General features: G+C 36.0%; 1 protein-coding gene across 2 annotated transcripts in view; it reads left to right on the top strand.

Moving 5' to 3' along the window:
• The window catches only part of RNGTT (RNA guanylyltransferase and 5'-phosphatase), a 234,513-nt gene that overhangs the window by 24,829 nt on the left and 189,720 nt on the right, over nt 1–19,964 (top strand). For both annotated transcript variants that reach the window (XM_061206736.1, XM_061206737.1), the window contains exons 7-8: nt 7,135–7,244; nt 8,811–8,912. In XM_061206736.1, the coding sequence (XP_061062719.1) occupies nt 7,135–7,244; nt 8,811–8,912 (212 nt within the window). The remainder of the gene's footprint in view (nt 1–7,134; nt 7,245–8,810; nt 8,913–19,964) is intronic.

A 19,964-nucleotide genomic window follows, 5' to 3' on the forward strand; every position in this document is an offset into this window, starting at 1 on the left:
TATTTCTCCTTGTAGTTCTGTCAGATTTTGCTTTATATATTTTGAGGTGATATTTGGTTTATACAAATATGTATAACAGATTATTTTATCTTTACAATGTCTTAACTTTTAGCATTGTAAAATATCTGATATTTATATGGTAGTACAAGTGTTCTTTTGGATAGTGTTTGTATGGAAGACCTTGTATCTATCTTTTTACTTTCAGCCTTTATTAATCCTTTATTTAAGGTATGACTCTTATAAGCATCATGTTGCTGGGTTTTGTTTACCTAGTCAACAGTTTTTGCCTTATTGGAATATTTAGTCTATGTACATTTATTTTACTGATATAATTTAAACTTACTATCTCACTATTTTCTTTTGTTTGTTTGTTTTTGTTTATCCCACTTGTGGTATGGTCCATTTTATCTTCCTTTCTTGCCTTAAAAAAAAAAATTAATTAATTTTTGGCTGTGTTGGGTCTTCGTCGTTGGGTCTTCATTGCTGTGCGTGGGCCTCTCATTGTGGTGGCTTCTCTTGTTGCGGAACACGGGCTCTAGACGCGCGAGCTTCAGTAGTTGTGGCTCGCGGGCTCTAGAGCGCAGGCTCAGTCGTTGTGGCTCACGGGCTTAGTTGCTCGGCGGCATGTGGGATCTTCCTGGACCAGGGATTGAACCTGTGTCCCCTGCATTGGCAGGCAGATTCTTAACCACTGCACCACCAGGGAAGTCCTCTTGCCTTCTTTATGCTTAATTATTTTTATCGTTCTGTCACCCCAACCCATGCTTGTTATACATTCCTTTTCTATTTTTTTAGTGGTTACCCAAGATTTCATTATGCATCTTTGACTGTTGAAGTCTGGTAAATGTTAGTACTTTTACCACTTTTTAGATAATGCAAGAATCCAAGAACTTTTGAGTCCATTGATCTCTTACTGCCCTTTTGGTATTGTGTATTTTAATTCTCTCTATACTTTAAATCCCATAATACATCATCATCATCATCATTATATGGTTAATATTCATTAGCTATACCCACATATTTATCCTTTCTGGTGCTCTTCATTTCTTGGTGTATTTTTGTGGCTCCATTTGCATAGTTTTTCTTCTAACTGAAGCACTCTCTTCAGTATTTTCTTTAATGTGGATCTGCTGTGACACATTCTTACAGCATTTGTGTGAAAATGTCTTTATATACCCCATCATTTTAAAGAACAGTTGTTCTTCAAAATCCAGATTCTAGAATTCTGGGTTGGTATGTTGAAGATATTATTCCATAATTCATTTCTGTTGAGAAGTTACTTCTTTGAAGATAATTTCTTTTTGGTTTTGATTTTCAACAGTTTTACTATGATGTTTCTACCTGTGATTTTCTTTGTATTTTTCCTGCTTCCTACTTACAGTGATTCTTGAATCTATGATTGGATTTTTAAATCAGTTTTAGACAATTCTTGACCATTATCTCTTCAAATATTGTTTTAGATTCATTCTTTCTCCTTTCTCCTTCTACTCAATAGAACTTTTAAATTTTATTATTTTTTAAAATGTTTCCTATGTTCTTTTATATATTCTCCACTTTTTCGTTTCATTTTTTTCAGTCTGGTTATTTTTTTTCTGACCTATCTTCCAGTGTATTAATTCTCTCTTTAGCTTTGTCTAAGCTGCTGTTAAATTCATCTGTTGAGTACTTAATTTCAGTTATTTTACTTTCACTTCTGGAATTTCAGTTTGAGTATTAAAGTAACTTTCAGTTCTCTGCTGGAATTCTGTATCTTGTCATTTAGGTTTTTGAATTTATTAAGGCTATTTTATTTTATTTTGTTTTATTTTTAAATTTTTTGGCCATGCGGCTTGTGGGATCTTAGTTCCCTGACCAGAGATTGAACCTGGGCCATGGCAGTGAAAATGCTGAGTCCTAACCACTGGACTGCCAGGGAACTCCCTATTAAGCCTATTTTAAAGCCTATGTCAGATAACTCTAATATGTGGATACTCTCTGGATCCTTTTTTTAGTTTTTCTTCGTGTATTCATTTGATTTCTAGTCACTTGTAGGTTTTTTTTTTCTTTTTTTAAATACCTGGGTATTTCTGCTTACTAGACATTATGTATGAAAAATTGTGGAAATAATTTGAGGTTCTGCATCCTGTTTTCTTCATTCAGAGAAGATTTACCTTTGCTCCTACACAGGATTAGGAGTAGAACATCTTAACTCAGTCAAGAATTGAACTGTTTAGAAGCTAGGCTTTAGTTTTGGGGGGCTGGTCTGTTTTTGATTCACCCCAATTCTGGAGTGTGGCCCCTTGGGAATTCTAACTGAAAGCCTGGAGCATTAAGCAAGACCCCTCTCCTTGGTGACCTGGTACTCCAATTTTTGTTTTCCCATTCTTGTGATAAATGCTGAAAGTTCTGTTCAGTTTCGTAGCCTCTCAGCTACCAATTTGGAAACAGTGCCTTTAGGGGAAAATCCTAGAGGAGAAAAGCTATGCCAGATGTCTGTCTCATCTCTCAGGTCTTCCCTTCCTTCTGAGTTCTTGGCCCTTCAGGTCCTTACTGCCTTTCTAATTCTCTGATATCTTAAAACAGGTGCTTTTAACATTTTTGTCTAGCATTTCTCATGGCTGCAAAATTTGTCTAAATAAACTAGTCTGCCATTGCCAAAAGCAGAATGCTTCCCTTCTTTGTTTTTGGAGAAAGCAGTTAGATTTGATTTCTGACTGACAATGCGATGGTAATTTTCAAGACTATTTGAGCTTATACTTCCAAAGGTAGAGTTATGAAAAAAGAAAATTCTGAAGCCTTATGCATTTTGGTAGGTTTCTCCTCTTTTCAAATCATAACTAGTAAATACTAAAATTATTAAATATGTTTTTATTTATAAAAATAATATACTGACATTAAAGAAAATTTGAAAACAAATAATCCTTCAACTTTTACCCTACCACTGGCATTTTTGTTATCTTAAAAGAATTTCTCCACAATTACTTACCTATCTATCTGTCTCTTTAATTTAAAAGTGTACACAAGTGACATACAGATCAATTTTCTTTGTAAAATAAAAATGTGAACATCTAGAAGTATATAGGGTAAGAAGTGAAGTTTTCTCTTTTCCTAGTACATATAGAACTACCTCATTCTTTTTAGCTAGCACTGAAGAGAACAGTTTATAAAAAGCAAACAGAACATTTCTTTAGAAGACAAGAGAGGATATCAATCCATAAAATAATGGCAAGCTATTATGGAGAAGAACCAGTTAGAGACCTCAGAAATGATAATAATAAAGAAAAATGTCAGTAGGTGGGTTGGATAGCAGACTGAAGTTAGCTATGGAGGAAATTATCAAGCTGGAAGATCTAGCTAAGAAATTCTTCCTGGATGTAGCACAAAAAGACAAAGAAATATGAAAAATAGTTTAGAGTTATGTAGTGATCTATATGGATGATTTAATAGTATGAAAAGTCATAGAGGGGACAAATACAGTAAGGATATGAAGTGTCTATCTGAGGATAATTTTCTGTGGTACAGCAGGGCCAGGGCAGACTAGTGATTTTAAGCAGCTGATGGGAGGTGAGAAAAAGGAGACAGTTGTGTTAGGGGTCCTCAGTACCACCTCTGCTTTTGGAGATTCTCTAGGACTCAGCATATAGTTGTACTCACAGCTAAGATTTAACGCAGCAGTGTACTAAGGATATCCTGCTGGATCATAAGGGAAAAAGACAAGTGGAGTTTCGAGGAGTCCATGTGCAGGCTTCCTTATGCTCTCTCCTTCCCACGAGGGGTCGTACAGAGCTCACTCTTCCCACAGCGGTAGAAATGCATCAGCGCATGTGTGATGTTTCTGTCTAGGGAAGCTCATTAGAGTCTCAGTGCCCAAGGTTTTTATGCATGGTTGGTCATGTAGGCAGCTTGTGCCTAGCGTGTATCAATATTCCAGAATCCCAGAAGGAAAACATTTGTTCAGCATAAACTATTATCTGTACAAATAGTTTAGGCGTGATGAACCAGCCTTATCAGTTGACTGAGAACACTGGGAGTCATGTTCCCAGATGCCATCCAGGGGCCAACCTTGCAAGCAGTCCTATTACGTTAACTCTTATCTGCACACTGGTACAGACTATTCGAGTAGTTTGGTTATGAGCAAAAAGGGTAACTAAGGGTGATTACTTGATGCAGACATATTCAGAAAAGGCTTTTTAGTATGGAATAAACTCAAGCATATCTATTACTTGAGGATAAGGAGCTAGTGGAATCAGTGAAGTTGAAAATAAATGAAATGATAGAGGAATTAATGATAGAGCAATTTCTGAGGAGATTAAAGGGAATGAAGTTCAAGAGCAGATAGAGAAATAGGTCTTCAGCAAGGGAGGGAAATCTCATCCTTAGCCCTGAGATTGTGATTTTTCCTCAGTAAATTTCAGCTGCCTGTGTGTGGAAGTGGAGATTAATGGTGGGTTGATCCAAGGTCGGCTATATTTAGTATGGGTGTGGTGGAAGGATCAGAGGGTAAAGAGCACCGAGGATATCAGGTGAAGGGTAATTGAAGTAATCAGTGATAGGCTCTAGGTTGAATAGGAAGTAAGGTCAGGATGGGGGAGCTGTTAGACTGGAAAGGGAGGAGTGAAGGATTGTTAGTCTTGGTGAAATTGAAAAGTGAGCTTAGTGAGAGTAAAAGTTAACTGTTTAATGAAAGAGGTCAGAGGAGCATATCGATTTAAAATGTTGTGGGTACCCAATCAATGTAAGTTGAGTTGATTAATCAAAAGTTGGAGCAGTCTGGAATGAGGATGATATGGCCATGGAGCAGGTTGTTCAAGCTAAGCACAGATGAGAGGATCATTAAAAAAGAAATTACAGAACTGTGAAGCTTAGGTTGTTTGATGGGTCAGATTGTCTCAATGGATGTTGATGTTACCAATATAATGACAGAAGTTAGCATGGTGAGAAATACTGATTGTTTTGATGAATGTGCGGAAGTGACCAGAGGTCAATATATGAAGGATAGAGCATTTTATTAATTTAGATTATCTGGTTGCAAGTAACAGAAACTAACTCAAACTAGCTTAAGTAATAAGAGGAATTTATTATGAGTAAATGGGTGCAGCTCAAGCACAGGAATATAGCTGATTCCTTGTTTACCTGGGAGATTTCTGATTCCTTGTTTACGAGGGATATTTAATATCCTATGTCTAAGCTTACGTGTTATAATTTTCGCCACATGCAGAGACTTTCTGAGTCCAAATTCCAAGTTACCAGAAGAGAGAACCTGATAGGTTCAGAGAGAGTTAGGGGTTCACTCATGCTCCCATCAACTTTGGCTGGAGTGGCACGTTATCTTTAATGTCATGTAACATGGCTTGTGGGTGGGGAAGGCATCCCATCCACAAAGAGAGCTGTTGTGCAACCAACCACAGTGGATGTTTGTTCTACCTGACATCTAGCTGAGTGATGTAGCTGAATGAGTCTGAATGGAAGAGGAACTTTTGAAAGAGGCCGGGAAAGCAGTGAGGATATAAGAGAATTGTTTACACTACCAGCATGGGACTTGGGCAGTGGGAGAATGAGTAGCTTTCACTTAAGAGAAAAGTGAGTGGTCTTCTTGGTGGAGAGCTAGCTTCTAGTTAAGACATGGGGTACAGGGTGTTCATGAAAAAGGTTGAGTTTACAGGGAAGGTTATTGGTAAAACTTAAAAAAAATTCTGTGCTATTAGTACCTTCAGAATAAAGGTAATGCTTTCTTTTTTTAATTAGTATGTACAAGATGTAATTTTATCAGGATATTGAAGTTATCTGAGTATCTCAATTACTAAATATGTTAAAAAAAACGTATCCACCTGGTTAAGCTTTCCTTTGAAAGTTTTCTTTCTTTAGTTATTATATTTAATGGTAGAAATGGTTCTAAAACAGGAATTTCATTGGCTGATAAAGAGAGGTTATGGTGTAATAGGAGAGGAATGGTATTCTTTGATCCTTTGGCTCATGGAACCTCTCTTTAAGGAAAACAAGGTAGATGACATTTTAGATAACTATAAAATATGATTCAGAATTAGGGACAAAAAGTAGTCTGCTGGATTGACTTTAGGACTCTTCTAGATTTGACAGGGATGTATGTGGACTAAATAATGTGTTCTTTTTTTTTTTTTTTTTTTTTTCCTTCCCAGGTAGTTCAGGTTGCCAAATCTTTGCCAGAATGTTGATCATTGTAGCTTGCAGACCATATTTTTTATTCCCTAATTACGTTAACAGCTAGAGTTGTTTTATAGATTTTTCTTGAGACTGATGCCAACCCTCTTATGGGTCTCAAAGTAATTGTAAATGAATCTAGACTATTTTTTTGGTCTTTAAAATTTCCAGGGGTGTTCTTTATTATTTGATATATAAATTCTCCATCTGCTTCACTTCTCTGTGATATTCTAAAAATATACTTGCTGTGAAATGGGTGAAATACAGTAAGACATTTTATGAAGTTCCGAGTTAAAGAATTTAGATTTAAAATTCAGTGATGAGAGTAATATTTAGTTTTTATGTTGATACATCCAATGACTGTAGCTTAGCCGCTTTGTCTACTGTTATACTCTTATTCTAGTTTACAAAGGTATGTATTGTAGGTTTTTATCTCAAAATCCAAACTCCATCAGTGACACAACTTCTCACCCCCTTCCCTAAATGAGAATCATTGGTGAATGGAGAATCATTGGTGAATGGTATATAGTATAGACCTGGGTTCAAATTCTGTTTTTACCACTTGAATAAATTACATAAAATCTTTATGCCTCATTTAGTCATTTGTGAAATAAATATAATGCATCTACTTTTCAGAATTGTTATAAGGATTAGAGAAACAGTTTGTAAAATGCCAGATACTTTGCCTGGCTCTGAGTAAATGGTAGGTAAGATAATATTGCTGTTATGATTACTGAGTAGTACCCATGGATGCTTTGACAACATGATATAGACAATGGCCTGTATATGTACATTAAAAATCATATGCTGTATTAAGGAAAACTAGTGTACAATCCCAGGGGAGTTTGTAGAACCTCCTGTAGCAGACCATTTGTTGCATATATTTGCTCAGATTTCTGAAAATAAATGTGTCTTTCAGTCTGGTCTTTATAAATGGATTTGAACTCTAATGTATTTTTCTTTTCCTTTTATTTTCAGGGTGCTATTTTTTTGGAAGGCGTAACTGTTAAAGGTGTAACTCAAGTAACAACTCAACCAAAGTTAGGAGAGGTACAACAGAAGTGTCATCAATTCTGTGGCTGGGAAGGGTAATAAACATTTTAAATATTAATTAAAGTTTTAAATAAAATTTATTCTTATTCTGCAATACTTAACATTAATGCAAAGAGTGTCATAGCTTCTTTGCTCCTTGAAGTTTCTATGTTTACAAAGAGTTCTTAAAAAGATGTCAAGCAAGAGTTTATCATATTTTTCTCAAGATAAACAGTGTAATAACCAGACTTTTGAGTCAAAATTAGATGACTCACATGTCTTCCTAGTGGAATAGAAAATTACTGTTGTCACTTTCTGGTATTTGTTTTGTGGGATTGATTCTACTGTTGCTGATATTTTTATTATTATTTTTAAAAATTTATTATTATTATTTTTTGGCTGCGTTGGGTCTTTGTTGCTGTGCGCAGGCTCTCTCTACTTGCAGCGAGCGGGGGCTCTTCGTTGCGGTGTGCGGGCTTCTCATTGCCGTGGCTTCTCTTGTTGCGGAGCACGGGCTTCAGTAGTTGCGGCATGCGGGCTCAGTAGTTGTGGCTTGTGGGCTCTAGAGCGCAGTAGCTGTGGTGCACGGGCTTAGTTGCTACGCGGTATGTGGAATCTTCCCGGATCAGGGCTCGAACCCATGTCCCCTGCGTTGGCAGGCGGATTCTTAACCACCGCGCCACCAGGGAAGTCCCACTGTTGCTGATTAATGTTTTAGTTGCCCTTATCATTTTATTAAGAGAGAAGAGGTGAAACTTGAATGTGCCTCATTTTCCAGTTTTTCTGTCATCAGAAACCTGGGAGAATCAGCTTTAAATATGTTTTGCCCCTTACCATGACTTGAAGATATTTATCAGACATTTCATGGGAGAGGATTCAAGAGAGAGTTCACTGCTCGTTGCTCTCAGGTCTTGGTCTATGGCCATTTCTGTTGATCATTGCTATCTGTGGCAGAAAATTGTAATACAGCTGGAACATGATGAAACAGGATTATTGTTAAAAATTCCTAATATAAAGAACTTTTGGACTGGTATACATACAGATCAATAAACTAGAAATAATTTTAACTAAAAAATGTAAATGATGATGAAGTGATATCAGTTTTAGTGTTCTGTTAAGCCCTTGCCAGTGTACTTTAATCTAGACCTGAATTTCTCCTGTTTTGTCACTTCTGGGCATCTTTTGAGGAGAAACTTGCCAACCCTGCAAAGTTATGCCAAGTTGGCAGTGTCATGATGGAGGAATATGGGGTCTAGAGCAATGTAAGGTAGTCGAGGCAAGATTTAAACTTCTTCCTGAAGTAAAAGACTTGTAGATACACAAAGACTTGTAAACAGTATGTGCTTTACTGTTTAGATCATGTGTATTAATATTTAAAAATTAGCCCAATAGTCATCGTTTGTAGTGGCAATTACGATCCTGTTAACTTGAGTTCTAAAATGTCAAGAAAATGATAACCTTTTGTTAGCATTTTTGTGAAAGCTGATATTATTCCAATTGACATTAATCTCATGATAGGGAAAACATTGTGCTAAATGTGTGACTCAGGTGAGCTTGGTTTAAGACATGTATTGCTTTGTATGGACACCAGCCATAATAGTAATACAGTGTTCTTCTTTAAGGTCTGGATTCCCTGGAGCACAGCCTATTTCCATGGACAAGCAAAATATTAAACTTTTGGAGCAGAAGCCATATAAAGTAAGCTGGAAAGCAGATGGTACGCGGTAAGTTAGATTTCTTAAAAAAGTTACACTAATAACCCAAATGCTTGAAGAATATTGCTTTGTTGTTAGAGAAGGTTTGTACTCCTGGGAGTGACTTGAGCAGCAAAATCAGCATGTTTCATATATCGTATAGTTTTTGTTTTGCTAGTATTCTTAGCTGTGTACTACAGTTATAACTCTCATTCTGCTAAATTTTTGGTTTCAGAGTTATGTTAGTTTGACATGAATCTATACCAAGTTTAAATCTGGAAGTATTTTTTCTTAATAATATTATGCTTTTTGGTATGTTTGCTGCCTGCCACCTTGTCTTTAATGGTGTTGTACACTTCTAAAATTAACAGATGTATTATCAGTTTATAATCTAAAAATTACTAAGTCTCCCTGATTCACTCTGTATTTTGTTCCTTCGATAGTTTTCTTTTTCTCTTAATCCTTGCTAATACTTTTTGTAATTTTATACACTCTTAAGGTTGTTGTATTCTTACAACAAAGCTGAGCTTCAAATTTCATATTCCTACATTGAAAAATATTTATAAGTATTAAAGCATAAAGTTGCTTCCTCAGTAACATTAAACTTTTTCTTTCTCTTTTGTAATCCATTTTTTATAGCTTTGCTATATTATTTATTCATTCAGCAAATGTTATAATAATTGAAATAACTATTTTAACAGATTAATATAGAACTCTTATTAACTTTTTCGTAATGAAGAAAATGTTTTAGAATAATTAAGAGTGCATGTATATATATGCATGTATGTATATATAGTACATGCATATATGTATATATATATACATGCAATGTATACATACATTCCTAATAATAATTAGGAATGTATGTATACATTGCATGTATATATATATACATATATGCACATATATGTACATATATAGATATTAATATAGAAGTCCTATTAACTTTTTCATAGTGAAGAAAATATTTTAGAATAATTAGGAGTGTATGTATTATATATACAAACACACACATATAATTAGAATAATGAGTGCATGTATATTTATACGCACATGCACACACATGTATGTATACTTTAGTTTTTTTTCCAGATTTATTGAGATATAATTTGACATGACATTATGTAAGTTTAAGGTGTACAACTTGTTGATTTGATGCACTTATATATTGCGAAGTGGTTACTGCTGTAGTGTTAGCTGCACCTCTTTCACTTCTCATAATTACCATTTCTTTTTTGTGGTGAGAACATTTAAGATCTGTTGTAGCAATTTTCAAGTATGTAATACAGTATTTTTAACTATAATTACCATGTTGTGCATTAGATCCTCAGAACTTATTTGTCTTATGACTGGCAGTTTGTACCCTTTGACCAGTACCTCCCCATTTTCCCCACCCCTTAAGCCCCTGGTAACCACCATTCTGGTCTCGGTTTCTATGAGCTTTTTAGATTCCGCATATAAGTGATATTGTACAGTATCTGTCTTTCTGTCTGACTTATTCCACCTGGCATAATGCCCTCAAGTTCTATATTGTCACAAATGACAGGATTTCCTTCTTTCTCAGGGCTGAATAATATTCCATTGTGTATATATATCTATATATACATAAATATACATACCACATCTTCTTTATCTATTCATCTATTTATTCATTTCTTGGTGGATACTTAGGTTGTTTTCATATCTTGGCTATTGTGAATAATGTTGCAATGAAAATGGGAAAGAAGATATATCTCTTCAAGATCCGCTTTTCACATTTAATTTTTAAAGGTGTTTTGAAGATGATATAGGTTACATTTAATTTTTATGAGAGGTTTTTGAATGTCAAAGTGATAATCATACCTTTTGTATCATGCTGTCTTCATCTACATTTACCTTGTGGTGACCTTAAAAGATACATAAAGAGACATGGAGTGGGGCAGATACAACTTGATTTTAATATTAATATTAATATTTCTGTAGCTACTATTGTAATGCAATAATAAAGTAAAAGAAAATAACTCAGAGTAGGTTTACCATAAGAAAAAAGTAATGCTATGGGAATAATTTGTAACAGACAAGCAAAAGCCTTGTAGTGAATTGATAATCATAATGAAAGCAAACCTCATGAGGGCTGGGACTTTTGTCTTTTTCATCACTGTGTCCCCAGTGCCTAGAATAGTGCCTGGCACATGGTAGGCATTCAGTAAATGTTTATTGGATGAATTAGTCCAATTGAAAAGCTGCCAATGTCTTCACATGAAAGATAGGGAAACACTAATGGTGGTTGTGAAATTTTTGAGATTTTAAAAGATCACAACTCTTTGTCCCATTTAATTTCCAAACAAAAATGTAAACCATTTAGCCAAAAAAAAAAAAGCATAGTTCAAAGAAAATGATACACTAGGGCAGAATAAAGCTAGATGGCCCTAAGAAAGAACTTTTGTTTGGATTTATGTAAGGTAAGGGTGATCCATTACCCCCATAGAGTTGTTTGTAAAAGGATTAAATAAAGTAATTTAAAACAATTAGCATACAGTAGACACTCAGTAAAAGATAGCTACTGATTTACACATGCATATACTTATCTTCTGACTTGTGTATTTTATATATATTTTTTATATATATATATGTATGTATGTATATATGTATATGTGTGTATGTATATATATATTCCCCACACATATACAAGCATCCCTGCTTTAAGGAAAACTGAATATACAAGGTAAATGTGGTACTTGTCTTACAAGGAAAATTATTGCAGGAATTAAAAAAAAATGCCACTTAGGCATTTATGGAAATGTAATTTATAGTCAGCTTTTTATAACACATCTATTTAAGTAAGCGAGATACACTTGCATAATGCTCCTTGGAGGAAATTATAGACAGATTCATTCTTCCTGAACCCTGGTCTGGGAATTCCCTTCTTTCATTCATTCAGAAATTATACTGAAAGCTCGTTACCTCCAGGGCTCTGTGTCAACTGCTGAATGGATCAGGAATGCTTAAGATAGAACCCCTATCTTTAAGTTTTTCATCTAATTCATGGTTCAGCAAATGTTCTCCGTTAGGGCCAGATAGTAAATATTTTTACTGACTCAGTTACTCAACTCTGCCTTTGTAGTGCAAAAGCAGCTGTCTCATGCTGCTCTCACATAAACAAATGAGCAGAACAAGTGAGCAGAACTGTGTTCCAATAAAACTTTATTTACAAAAACAGGTGGTTGGCAGATTTGGCCCTTTTGCCAACCTGTTATTGAATACATTCTCCTTAAAAAAGACTATCTTAACATTTCAAATGATCTTTCCTTTCTTTATAAGAAAGTGTAAAAGTGAACTTAAGGTAGGGATATATAAGTTTAATATAAAGATATTTTTGTTTTAAAATTTACTTCAGTAAATTATAAAAGTTGAAATACATTTTTCTTCTCATTCATTGTAAGTTATTGCTTAGTGCCTGGTACTTTGATAGGATTTTTTATGTAAGCAGTTCACTAAATGTATACATTTGAAAGGTAAATTAAGTCTTTTTTTTTTCCTTATAAAAAATCGTATCCTATGCCTTTGTTATAACTGAGTGCTCGACGTATGGTCATGCTCTATATGTCCTGACAAATGTACTTGGTGACTTGTAGAAATAGCTGTTGTATGGATAAGCTATTTATAATATGTTTAGGGAGCTTCTGTATTTACTGCTCTAATGGATTTTATACGGAACAGTGTAATTACCCCACGTAGTTAGTAACTTGCTTGGATCCTTTGCTATGTATCTCATTAATAATGTTTGTAGCAGATGTTTATTCTAATGAGTGGAGCTGAATGTTCAGACAGGAATAAATAGTGTGGACAAGGTAATGAGACGCCATGCCAGAAAAGTTTTATATACTGAGAGGAAGAATATTAAAGAGGTTTTAGATGTCTCTGGAATAATTTTCAGTGAACTACAAACAAACAATGTTTTATGCTATTTAGAAACAGAATGAGTAAATCAAATTATGAGCAATTAAGTGATGTTATACTGCTATAATTTAGATTTGTTCACTTAGCTATTTTTCAGTTCCACTTGAGTGAAGAGATCAGAGCAAGTATAGATTTCTGTTTAGCCCTAATTTTCTTTTGACTGCAAAGTAAGTAGTTTTTTATGATATATAATATAAGAACTTTGACTGAATATTGCTATTAAATAAGAAATTATCTCCTATTTTATTTCCTCATAAGTATTAATTAGAGCCATAACATTATATCTAATATTTAGAAACTCAATAGTAAATAAAGTTATACCGGAAAAGGATTTTTAATTTTTGAACTATTCTAGGGAGACTTAGCGTTTTTGTGGATGTGTTCCAGGGGGCAGAATCCATAAAATAAAATATTTGCTTTAATCATGTAACTAGATAGTGGCAAAATCATCAGTATAACCCTGGTCTTTTGTTCTCTAGCTTTTTTTTTTTTTTCTCTTCACTGTTCTGTATTCTAGAATTTGGGCTTCTAAAATACGGTTTAAGGTAGTTTTTCTTCATTATGTAGTCAGCTAATTTAGGGATTTACTGAAAGTTAGCATCATACCTCTGATGATAATCAAAAACCAGATTACATCATTTGGAGACTCCAGCCCTGTTTTTTGATGGTAGTTTCATTAGAACTACTATGAGGGCTCCAGGCCAGTTTTTCTTGCATCTGAGAGGAACACAGTAAAGCCATAACTCCTGTGTTCCTTTTTTTATCATGGAGAAGGGAGACAAACAAGGAGTGATTAAAAGTCAATCAGAAGCACTGTTTACTGATCTCAAGCTATAGCGGATGATATCTGGTAGTAAACTGGTTAAAAAGAGAAAGTAGCAGAACTCATTTTACTCTTACTCCTTCTCCAAGCCTAAATCTTACTTAGACCCCCATTATATAAAACAGACAAAAATGGGGCTGCTTTGGTTGGTGAACATTTTGGGGCAGCATGTGGGGTTGCACTCTGGGTGGTCTCTAAGGTCACCATGGAACTTTTTTAAGGCAGGAAGTCCCAAACGCCTTTGGATGTTTGGGTTACGTTATCATCATGACTGTATTACCATCATATTAAGCTTGCAGTAAAAAAAAAAATTCAGAGATCCAAATTCAGTAGACCTTAGTAGGCTTTGAGAATTTGTGTTTTTGAAAGCAACCCTAGCTGATTCTGATTTCCAGCCAGGTTCAGGAGCCATGATGGCCCTTAGTGCCCGGTTGAACACAGTTTAAAAATCAGTGACCTAAACCAGAGCAGTGTCTAGCCAGCCACTGAGTTAAGGATACAGCTGAGAATTTGTCCATTAATTGATTAAAGAAGATTCATGTAAAATGTTTATTATTATGGCATTCAATAAATGTTAGTTATTGGTGTCATAGTTTAAGACTCCTTGGAAAATCATTTTTATATGGTAACCAACATTTGGTTTCTCAGAATATATTCAGAATTCTCTTAGGGTGTGAGTTAGTTATTGTACAAGAAGAAAAGTAGGTATAGGACAAAAACAATCTAATATTTTAAAATCAAACTTTTGAGATAGATGTCAGCTAGTCACATCTTTAGGATTTACTAAAGGATAAAAAGTTCCTTTAAATATTAGTTTATTTAATTAAGCTACTTATCAATGTGAGAGTTACTACTTTTTAATAGAGGTACTGTCTCTGAAATGGTACTTAAGGACAAAAATCAACTGAATTCATTACCAAATCTGGCTAGAGAACTCTTAGAGCTAAACGGATATAGGTAAAACCTCTGTTGCAAACATTGGTGCAATCCCTGATTAGAATTTGGGGTTGCCCATATTCTAGGGGTAGCAAGCATCTGGAACTTCGAAACATTAAACAAAAATCCTTTTTTGTTAATATTTCTAAATACATATATATATATATATATTTTAAAATTTATTTATTTATTTATGGCTGTGTTGGGTCTTCGTTTCTGTGCAAGGGCTTTCTCCAGTTGTGGCAAGCGGGGGCCACTCCTCATCGCGGTGCGCGGGCCTCTCACTGTCGCGGCCTCTCTTGTTGCGGAGCACAGGCTCCAGACGCGCAGGCTCAGTAATTGTGGCTCACGGGCCCAGTAGCTCCGCGGCATGTGGGATCTTCCCGGACCAGGGCTCAAACCCATGTCCCCTGCATTGGCAGGCGGACTCTCAACCACTGCGCCACCAGGGAAGCCCCAATACATATATTTTTAAATAGAGCTAGGCTACAGGACCCAGATATATGAGAAGGATAATATTTATTCATACAGTCAGCAAATATTTATTGAACACCTACCATATGCCAGAGGTTTTGCTGGACTTAGCAGGTAATTAGAACTAACCTGTTTAATATGATTATTTTTATTTTTTTATCTTAACATGAGCATTTTCCGTTTTTAGAACATACTTTAAAAGATAAGCTGGGATGAAGTGAGAGAGTGGCATGGACTTATATATACTACCAAATGTAAAATAGATAGCTAGTGGGAAGCAGCCACATAGCACAGGGAGATCAGCTCGGTGCTTTGTGACCACCTAGACGGGTGGCATAGGGAGGGTGGGAGGGAGATTCAAGAGGGAGGAGATATGGGGATATACGTATATGTATAGCTGATTCACTTTGTTATAAAACAGAAACTAATGTACCATTGTAAAGCAATTATACTCCAATAAAGATGTTTAAAAAAATGTTAAAAAGAAAAAGAAATTATGTACTACAAAGCCTAAAAGGAAAAAACATAGGTTGAGCATATATATTGGGTGCTTTCAGTTTTTCACCATTGAGAATGATGTTTGCTGTGGGTTTGTCGTATATGGCCTTTATTATGTTGAGGTAGGTTCCCTTTATGACCACTTTCTGGAGAGTTTTTATCATAAATAGGTGTTGAATTTTGTCAGAAGCCGTTTCTGCATCTGTTGAGATGATCATATGGTTTTTCTTCTTCAATTTGTTAACATGGTGTATCACATTGATTGATTTGCATATATTGAAGAATCCTTGCATCCCTGGGATAAATCCCACTTGATCATGGTGTATGATCCTTTTAATGTGTTCCTGGATTCTGTTTGCTAGTATTTTGTTGAGGATTTTTGCATCTATATTCATCAGTGCTATTGGTCTGTAATTTTCTTTTTTTGTAGTATCTTTGTCTGGTTTTGGTATCAGGGTGATGGTGGCCTCGTAGAAAGAGTTTGGGAGTGTTCCTTCCTCTGCAATTTTTTGGAAGAGTTTGAGAAGGATGGGTGTTAGCTCTTCTCTAAATGTGTGATAGAATTCACCTGTGAAGCCATCTGGTCCTGGACTTGTTTGTTGGAAGATTTTTAATCACAGTTTCAATTTCATTACTTGTGATTGATCTGTTCATATTATTTATTTCTTCCTGGTTCAGTCTTGGAAGGTTATACCTTTCTAAGAATTTGTCCATTTTTTGCAGTTTGTCCATTTTATTGGCATAGAGTTGCTTGTAGTAGTCTCTTAGGATGTTTTGTATTTCTGCGGTGTCTGTTGTAACTTCTCCTTTTTCATTTCTAATTTTATTGATTTGAGTCCTCTCCCTCTTTTTCTTGATGAGTCTGGCTAATGGTTTATCAATTTTGTTTATCTTCTGAAAGAACCAGCTTTTAGTTTTATTGATCTTTGCTATTGTTTTCTTTGTTTCTATTCCATTTATTTCTGCTCTGATCTTTATAATTTCTTTCCTTCTACTAACTTTGGGTTTTGTTTGTTCTTTCTCTAGTTCCTTTAGGTGTAAGGTTAGGTTGTTTATTTGAGATGTTTCTTGTTTCTTGAGTTAGGATTGTATTGCTATAAACTTCCCTCTTAGAACTGCTTTTGCTGCATCCCATAGGTTTTGGATCGTTGTGTTTTCGGTGTCATTTGTCTCTAGGTATTTTTTGATTTCCTCAGTGATCTCTTGGGCATTTAGTAACGTATTGTTTAGCCTCCATCTGTTTGTGTTTTTTATGTTTTTTTTTCCCTGTAATTGATTTCTAATCTCATAGTGTTGTGGTCAGAAAAGATGCTTGATATGATTTCAATTTTCTTAAATTTACCGAGGCTTGATTTGTGACCCAAGATGTGATCTATCCTGGAGAATGTTCCATGCGCACTTGAGAAGAAAGTGTAATCTGCTTTGGGATGGAATGTCCTATAAATATCAATTAAATCTATCTGGTCTGTTGTGTCATTTAAAGCTTGTGTTTCCTTATTAAATTTCTGTTTGGATGATCTGTCCATTGGTGTAAGTGAGGTGTTAATGTCCCCCACTATTATTTTGATACTGTCGATTTCCTCTTTTATAGCTGTTAGCAGTTGCCTTATGTATTGAGGTGCTCCTATGCTGGGTGTATATATATTTATAATTGTTTTATCTTCTTCTTGGATTGATCCCTTGATCATTATATAGTGTCCTTCCTTGTCCTTTGTAACATTCTTTATTTTAAAGTCTATTTTATCTGATATGAGTATTGCTACTCCAGCTTTCTTTTGATTTCCATTTGCATGGAATATCTTTTTCCATCTCCTCACTTTCAGTCTGTATGTGTCCCTAGATCTGAAGTGGGTCTCTTGTAGACAGCATATATATGGGTCTTGTTTTTGTATCCATGCAGCGAGCCTGTGTCTTTTTAAGGTAATTATCGATATGTATGTTCCTATTACCATTTTCTTAATTGTTATGGGTTTGTTTTTGTAGGTCCTTTTCTTCTCTTGTGTTTCCCACTTAGAGAAGTTCCTTTAGCATTTGTTGTAGAGCTGGTTTGGTGGTGCTGAATTCTCTTCACTTTTGCTTGTCTGTAAAGCTTTTGATTTCTCCGTCGAATCTGACTGAGATCCTTCCCGGGTGGAGTAATCTTGGTTGTAGGTTCTTGCCTTTCATCACTTTAAATTTATCGTGTCACTCTCTTCTGGCTTGTAGAGTTTCTGCTGAGAAATCAGCTGTTAACCTTATGAGAGTTCCCTTGTATGTTGTTTGTTGTTCTTCCCATGCTGCATTCAGTAAGTTTTCTTTGCCTTTAATTTTTGCCAGTTTCATTACTATGTGTCTCGGCGTGTTTCTCCTTGGGTTTATCCTGCCTGGGACTGTCTGCGCTTCCTGGACTTGGGTGGCTATTTCCTTTCCCATGTTAGGGAAGTTTTTGACTATAATCTCTTCAAATATTTTCTCGGGTCCTTTCTCTCTCTCTTCGCCTTCTGGGACCCCTATAATGCGAATGTTGTTACGTTTAATGTTGTCCCAGAGGTCTCTTAGGCTGTCTTCATTTCTTTTCATTCTTGTTTCTTTATTTTGTTCCACAGCAGTGAATTCCACCATTCTGTCTTCCAGGTCACTTATCCATTCTTCTGCCTCAGTTATTGTATTGTTCATCTCTGTTTGTTTGTTCTTTAATTCTTCTAGGTCTTTGTTAAACATTTCTTGCATCTTCTCAATCTTTGCCTCCATTCTTTTTCTGAGGTCCTGGATCATCTTCACTATCATTATTCTGAACTCTTTTTCTGGAAGGTTGCCTATCTTCACTTCATTTAGTTGTTTTTCTGGGGTTTTATCTTGTTCCTTCTTCTGGTGCAAAGTCCTCTGCCTTTTCATTTTGTCTGTCTTTCTGTGAATGTGGTTTTTGTTCCACAGGCTGCAGGATTGTATTTCTTCTTGCTTCTGCTGTTTGTTCTCTGGTGGATGAGGCTATCTAAGAGGCTTGTGCAAGTTTCCTGATGGGAGGGACTGGTGGTGGGTAGAGCTGGGTGTTGCTCTGGTGGGCAGAGCTCAGTAAAACTTTAATCTACTTGTCTGCTGATGGGTGGGGCTGGTTTCCCTCTCTGTTGGTGTTTGTCCTGAGGTGACCCAGCACTGGAGCCTACCCAGGCTCTTCGGTGGGGCAAATGGTGGAGTCTGGGAGGGCTCACACCAAGGAGTACTTCCCAGAACTTCTGCTGCCAGTGTCCTTGTCCTCACGGTGAGCCACACCCACATCCCTGCCTCTGCAGGAGACCCTCAACACTAGCAGGTAGGTCTGGTTCAGTGTTGGGGTCACTGCTCTTTCCCCTGGGTCCCGATGCACACACTGCTTTGTGTGTGCCCTCCAAGAGTGGAGTCTCTGTTTCCCCCAGTCCTGTCGAAGTCCTGCAATCAGATCCCGCTAGCATTCAAAGTCTGATTCTCTAGGAATTCCTCCTCCCATTGCCGGACCCCCTGGTTGGGAAGCCTGACGTGGGGCTCAGAACCTTTACTCCAGTGGGTGGACTTCTGTGGTATAAGTGTTCTCCAGTTTGTGAGTCACCCACCCAGCAGTTATGGAATTTGATTTTATTGTGATTGCGCCTCTCCTACCGTCTCATTGTGGCTTCTCCTTTGTCTTTGGTTGTGAGGTATCTTTTTTGGTGAGTTCCAGTGTCTTCCTGTCGATGATTGTTCAGCAGTTAGTTCTAACCTTTTTTTAAACTTATTTTATGGTTATCCTCAAATCTCTAAATAATATGTTTATGTTGCTGTTTATTAACTTTAGGTGAGTTCCTAATGTGGTCATGAGGATGTGGCTCACCAGTACCTCTGTTCCCACCTGTCTTTTCTTCTAGTTTCTCATCATAGGTAAACTATTATTGTTAGTTCTTCATCGAGCTTGCCTGTATATTTAATCTTCCCTTTATCCTAATAACCCTAATGTAGTGTTTCTTAACTCTTGTAAGATGTGGACTTTAGAGTTCTCTGTCTTCTATCTACTTCTGTTATGTCAGCTCTAACTTTAATATTGTCAACTCTGTTTACATTTACATGCTGTTTGTTAAACATAGGGTTTTTGTTTTCTGTAAGTGTATGGTTGATTTAAATGGTGACAAATACTTAAAATTTTTTTTTTCTCACTGGAACTATCGTTTAGATTAGTGGAAAGGAATAGATTTCTTTTTTCATGGCATGAAGAGAAATCACTCTGATATTTCAAACACACAGGAATTTAATACATAGAATTGGTTACAAAGGCATTGAGAGGATGGAGAAGCCAAAGGGTCACCTGGAGTTCAGCAGGCTGCTACTGCCTCTGGTTGGAGCCTGGTTAGCACTTGCTGCCCAGGTGCTGGAGGAGGTACTGTACTGCCTGTCTGGCTGCTGCTCTGGGACCACTCACCACTGCT

Source organism: Eubalaena glacialis, chromosome 12 (assembly GCF_028564815.1).
Source record: "Eubalaena glacialis isolate mEubGla1 chromosome 12, mEubGla1.1.hap2.+ XY, whole genome shotgun sequence".
NCBI lineage: Eukaryota > Metazoa > Chordata > Mammalia > Artiodactyla > Balaenidae > Eubalaena > Eubalaena glacialis.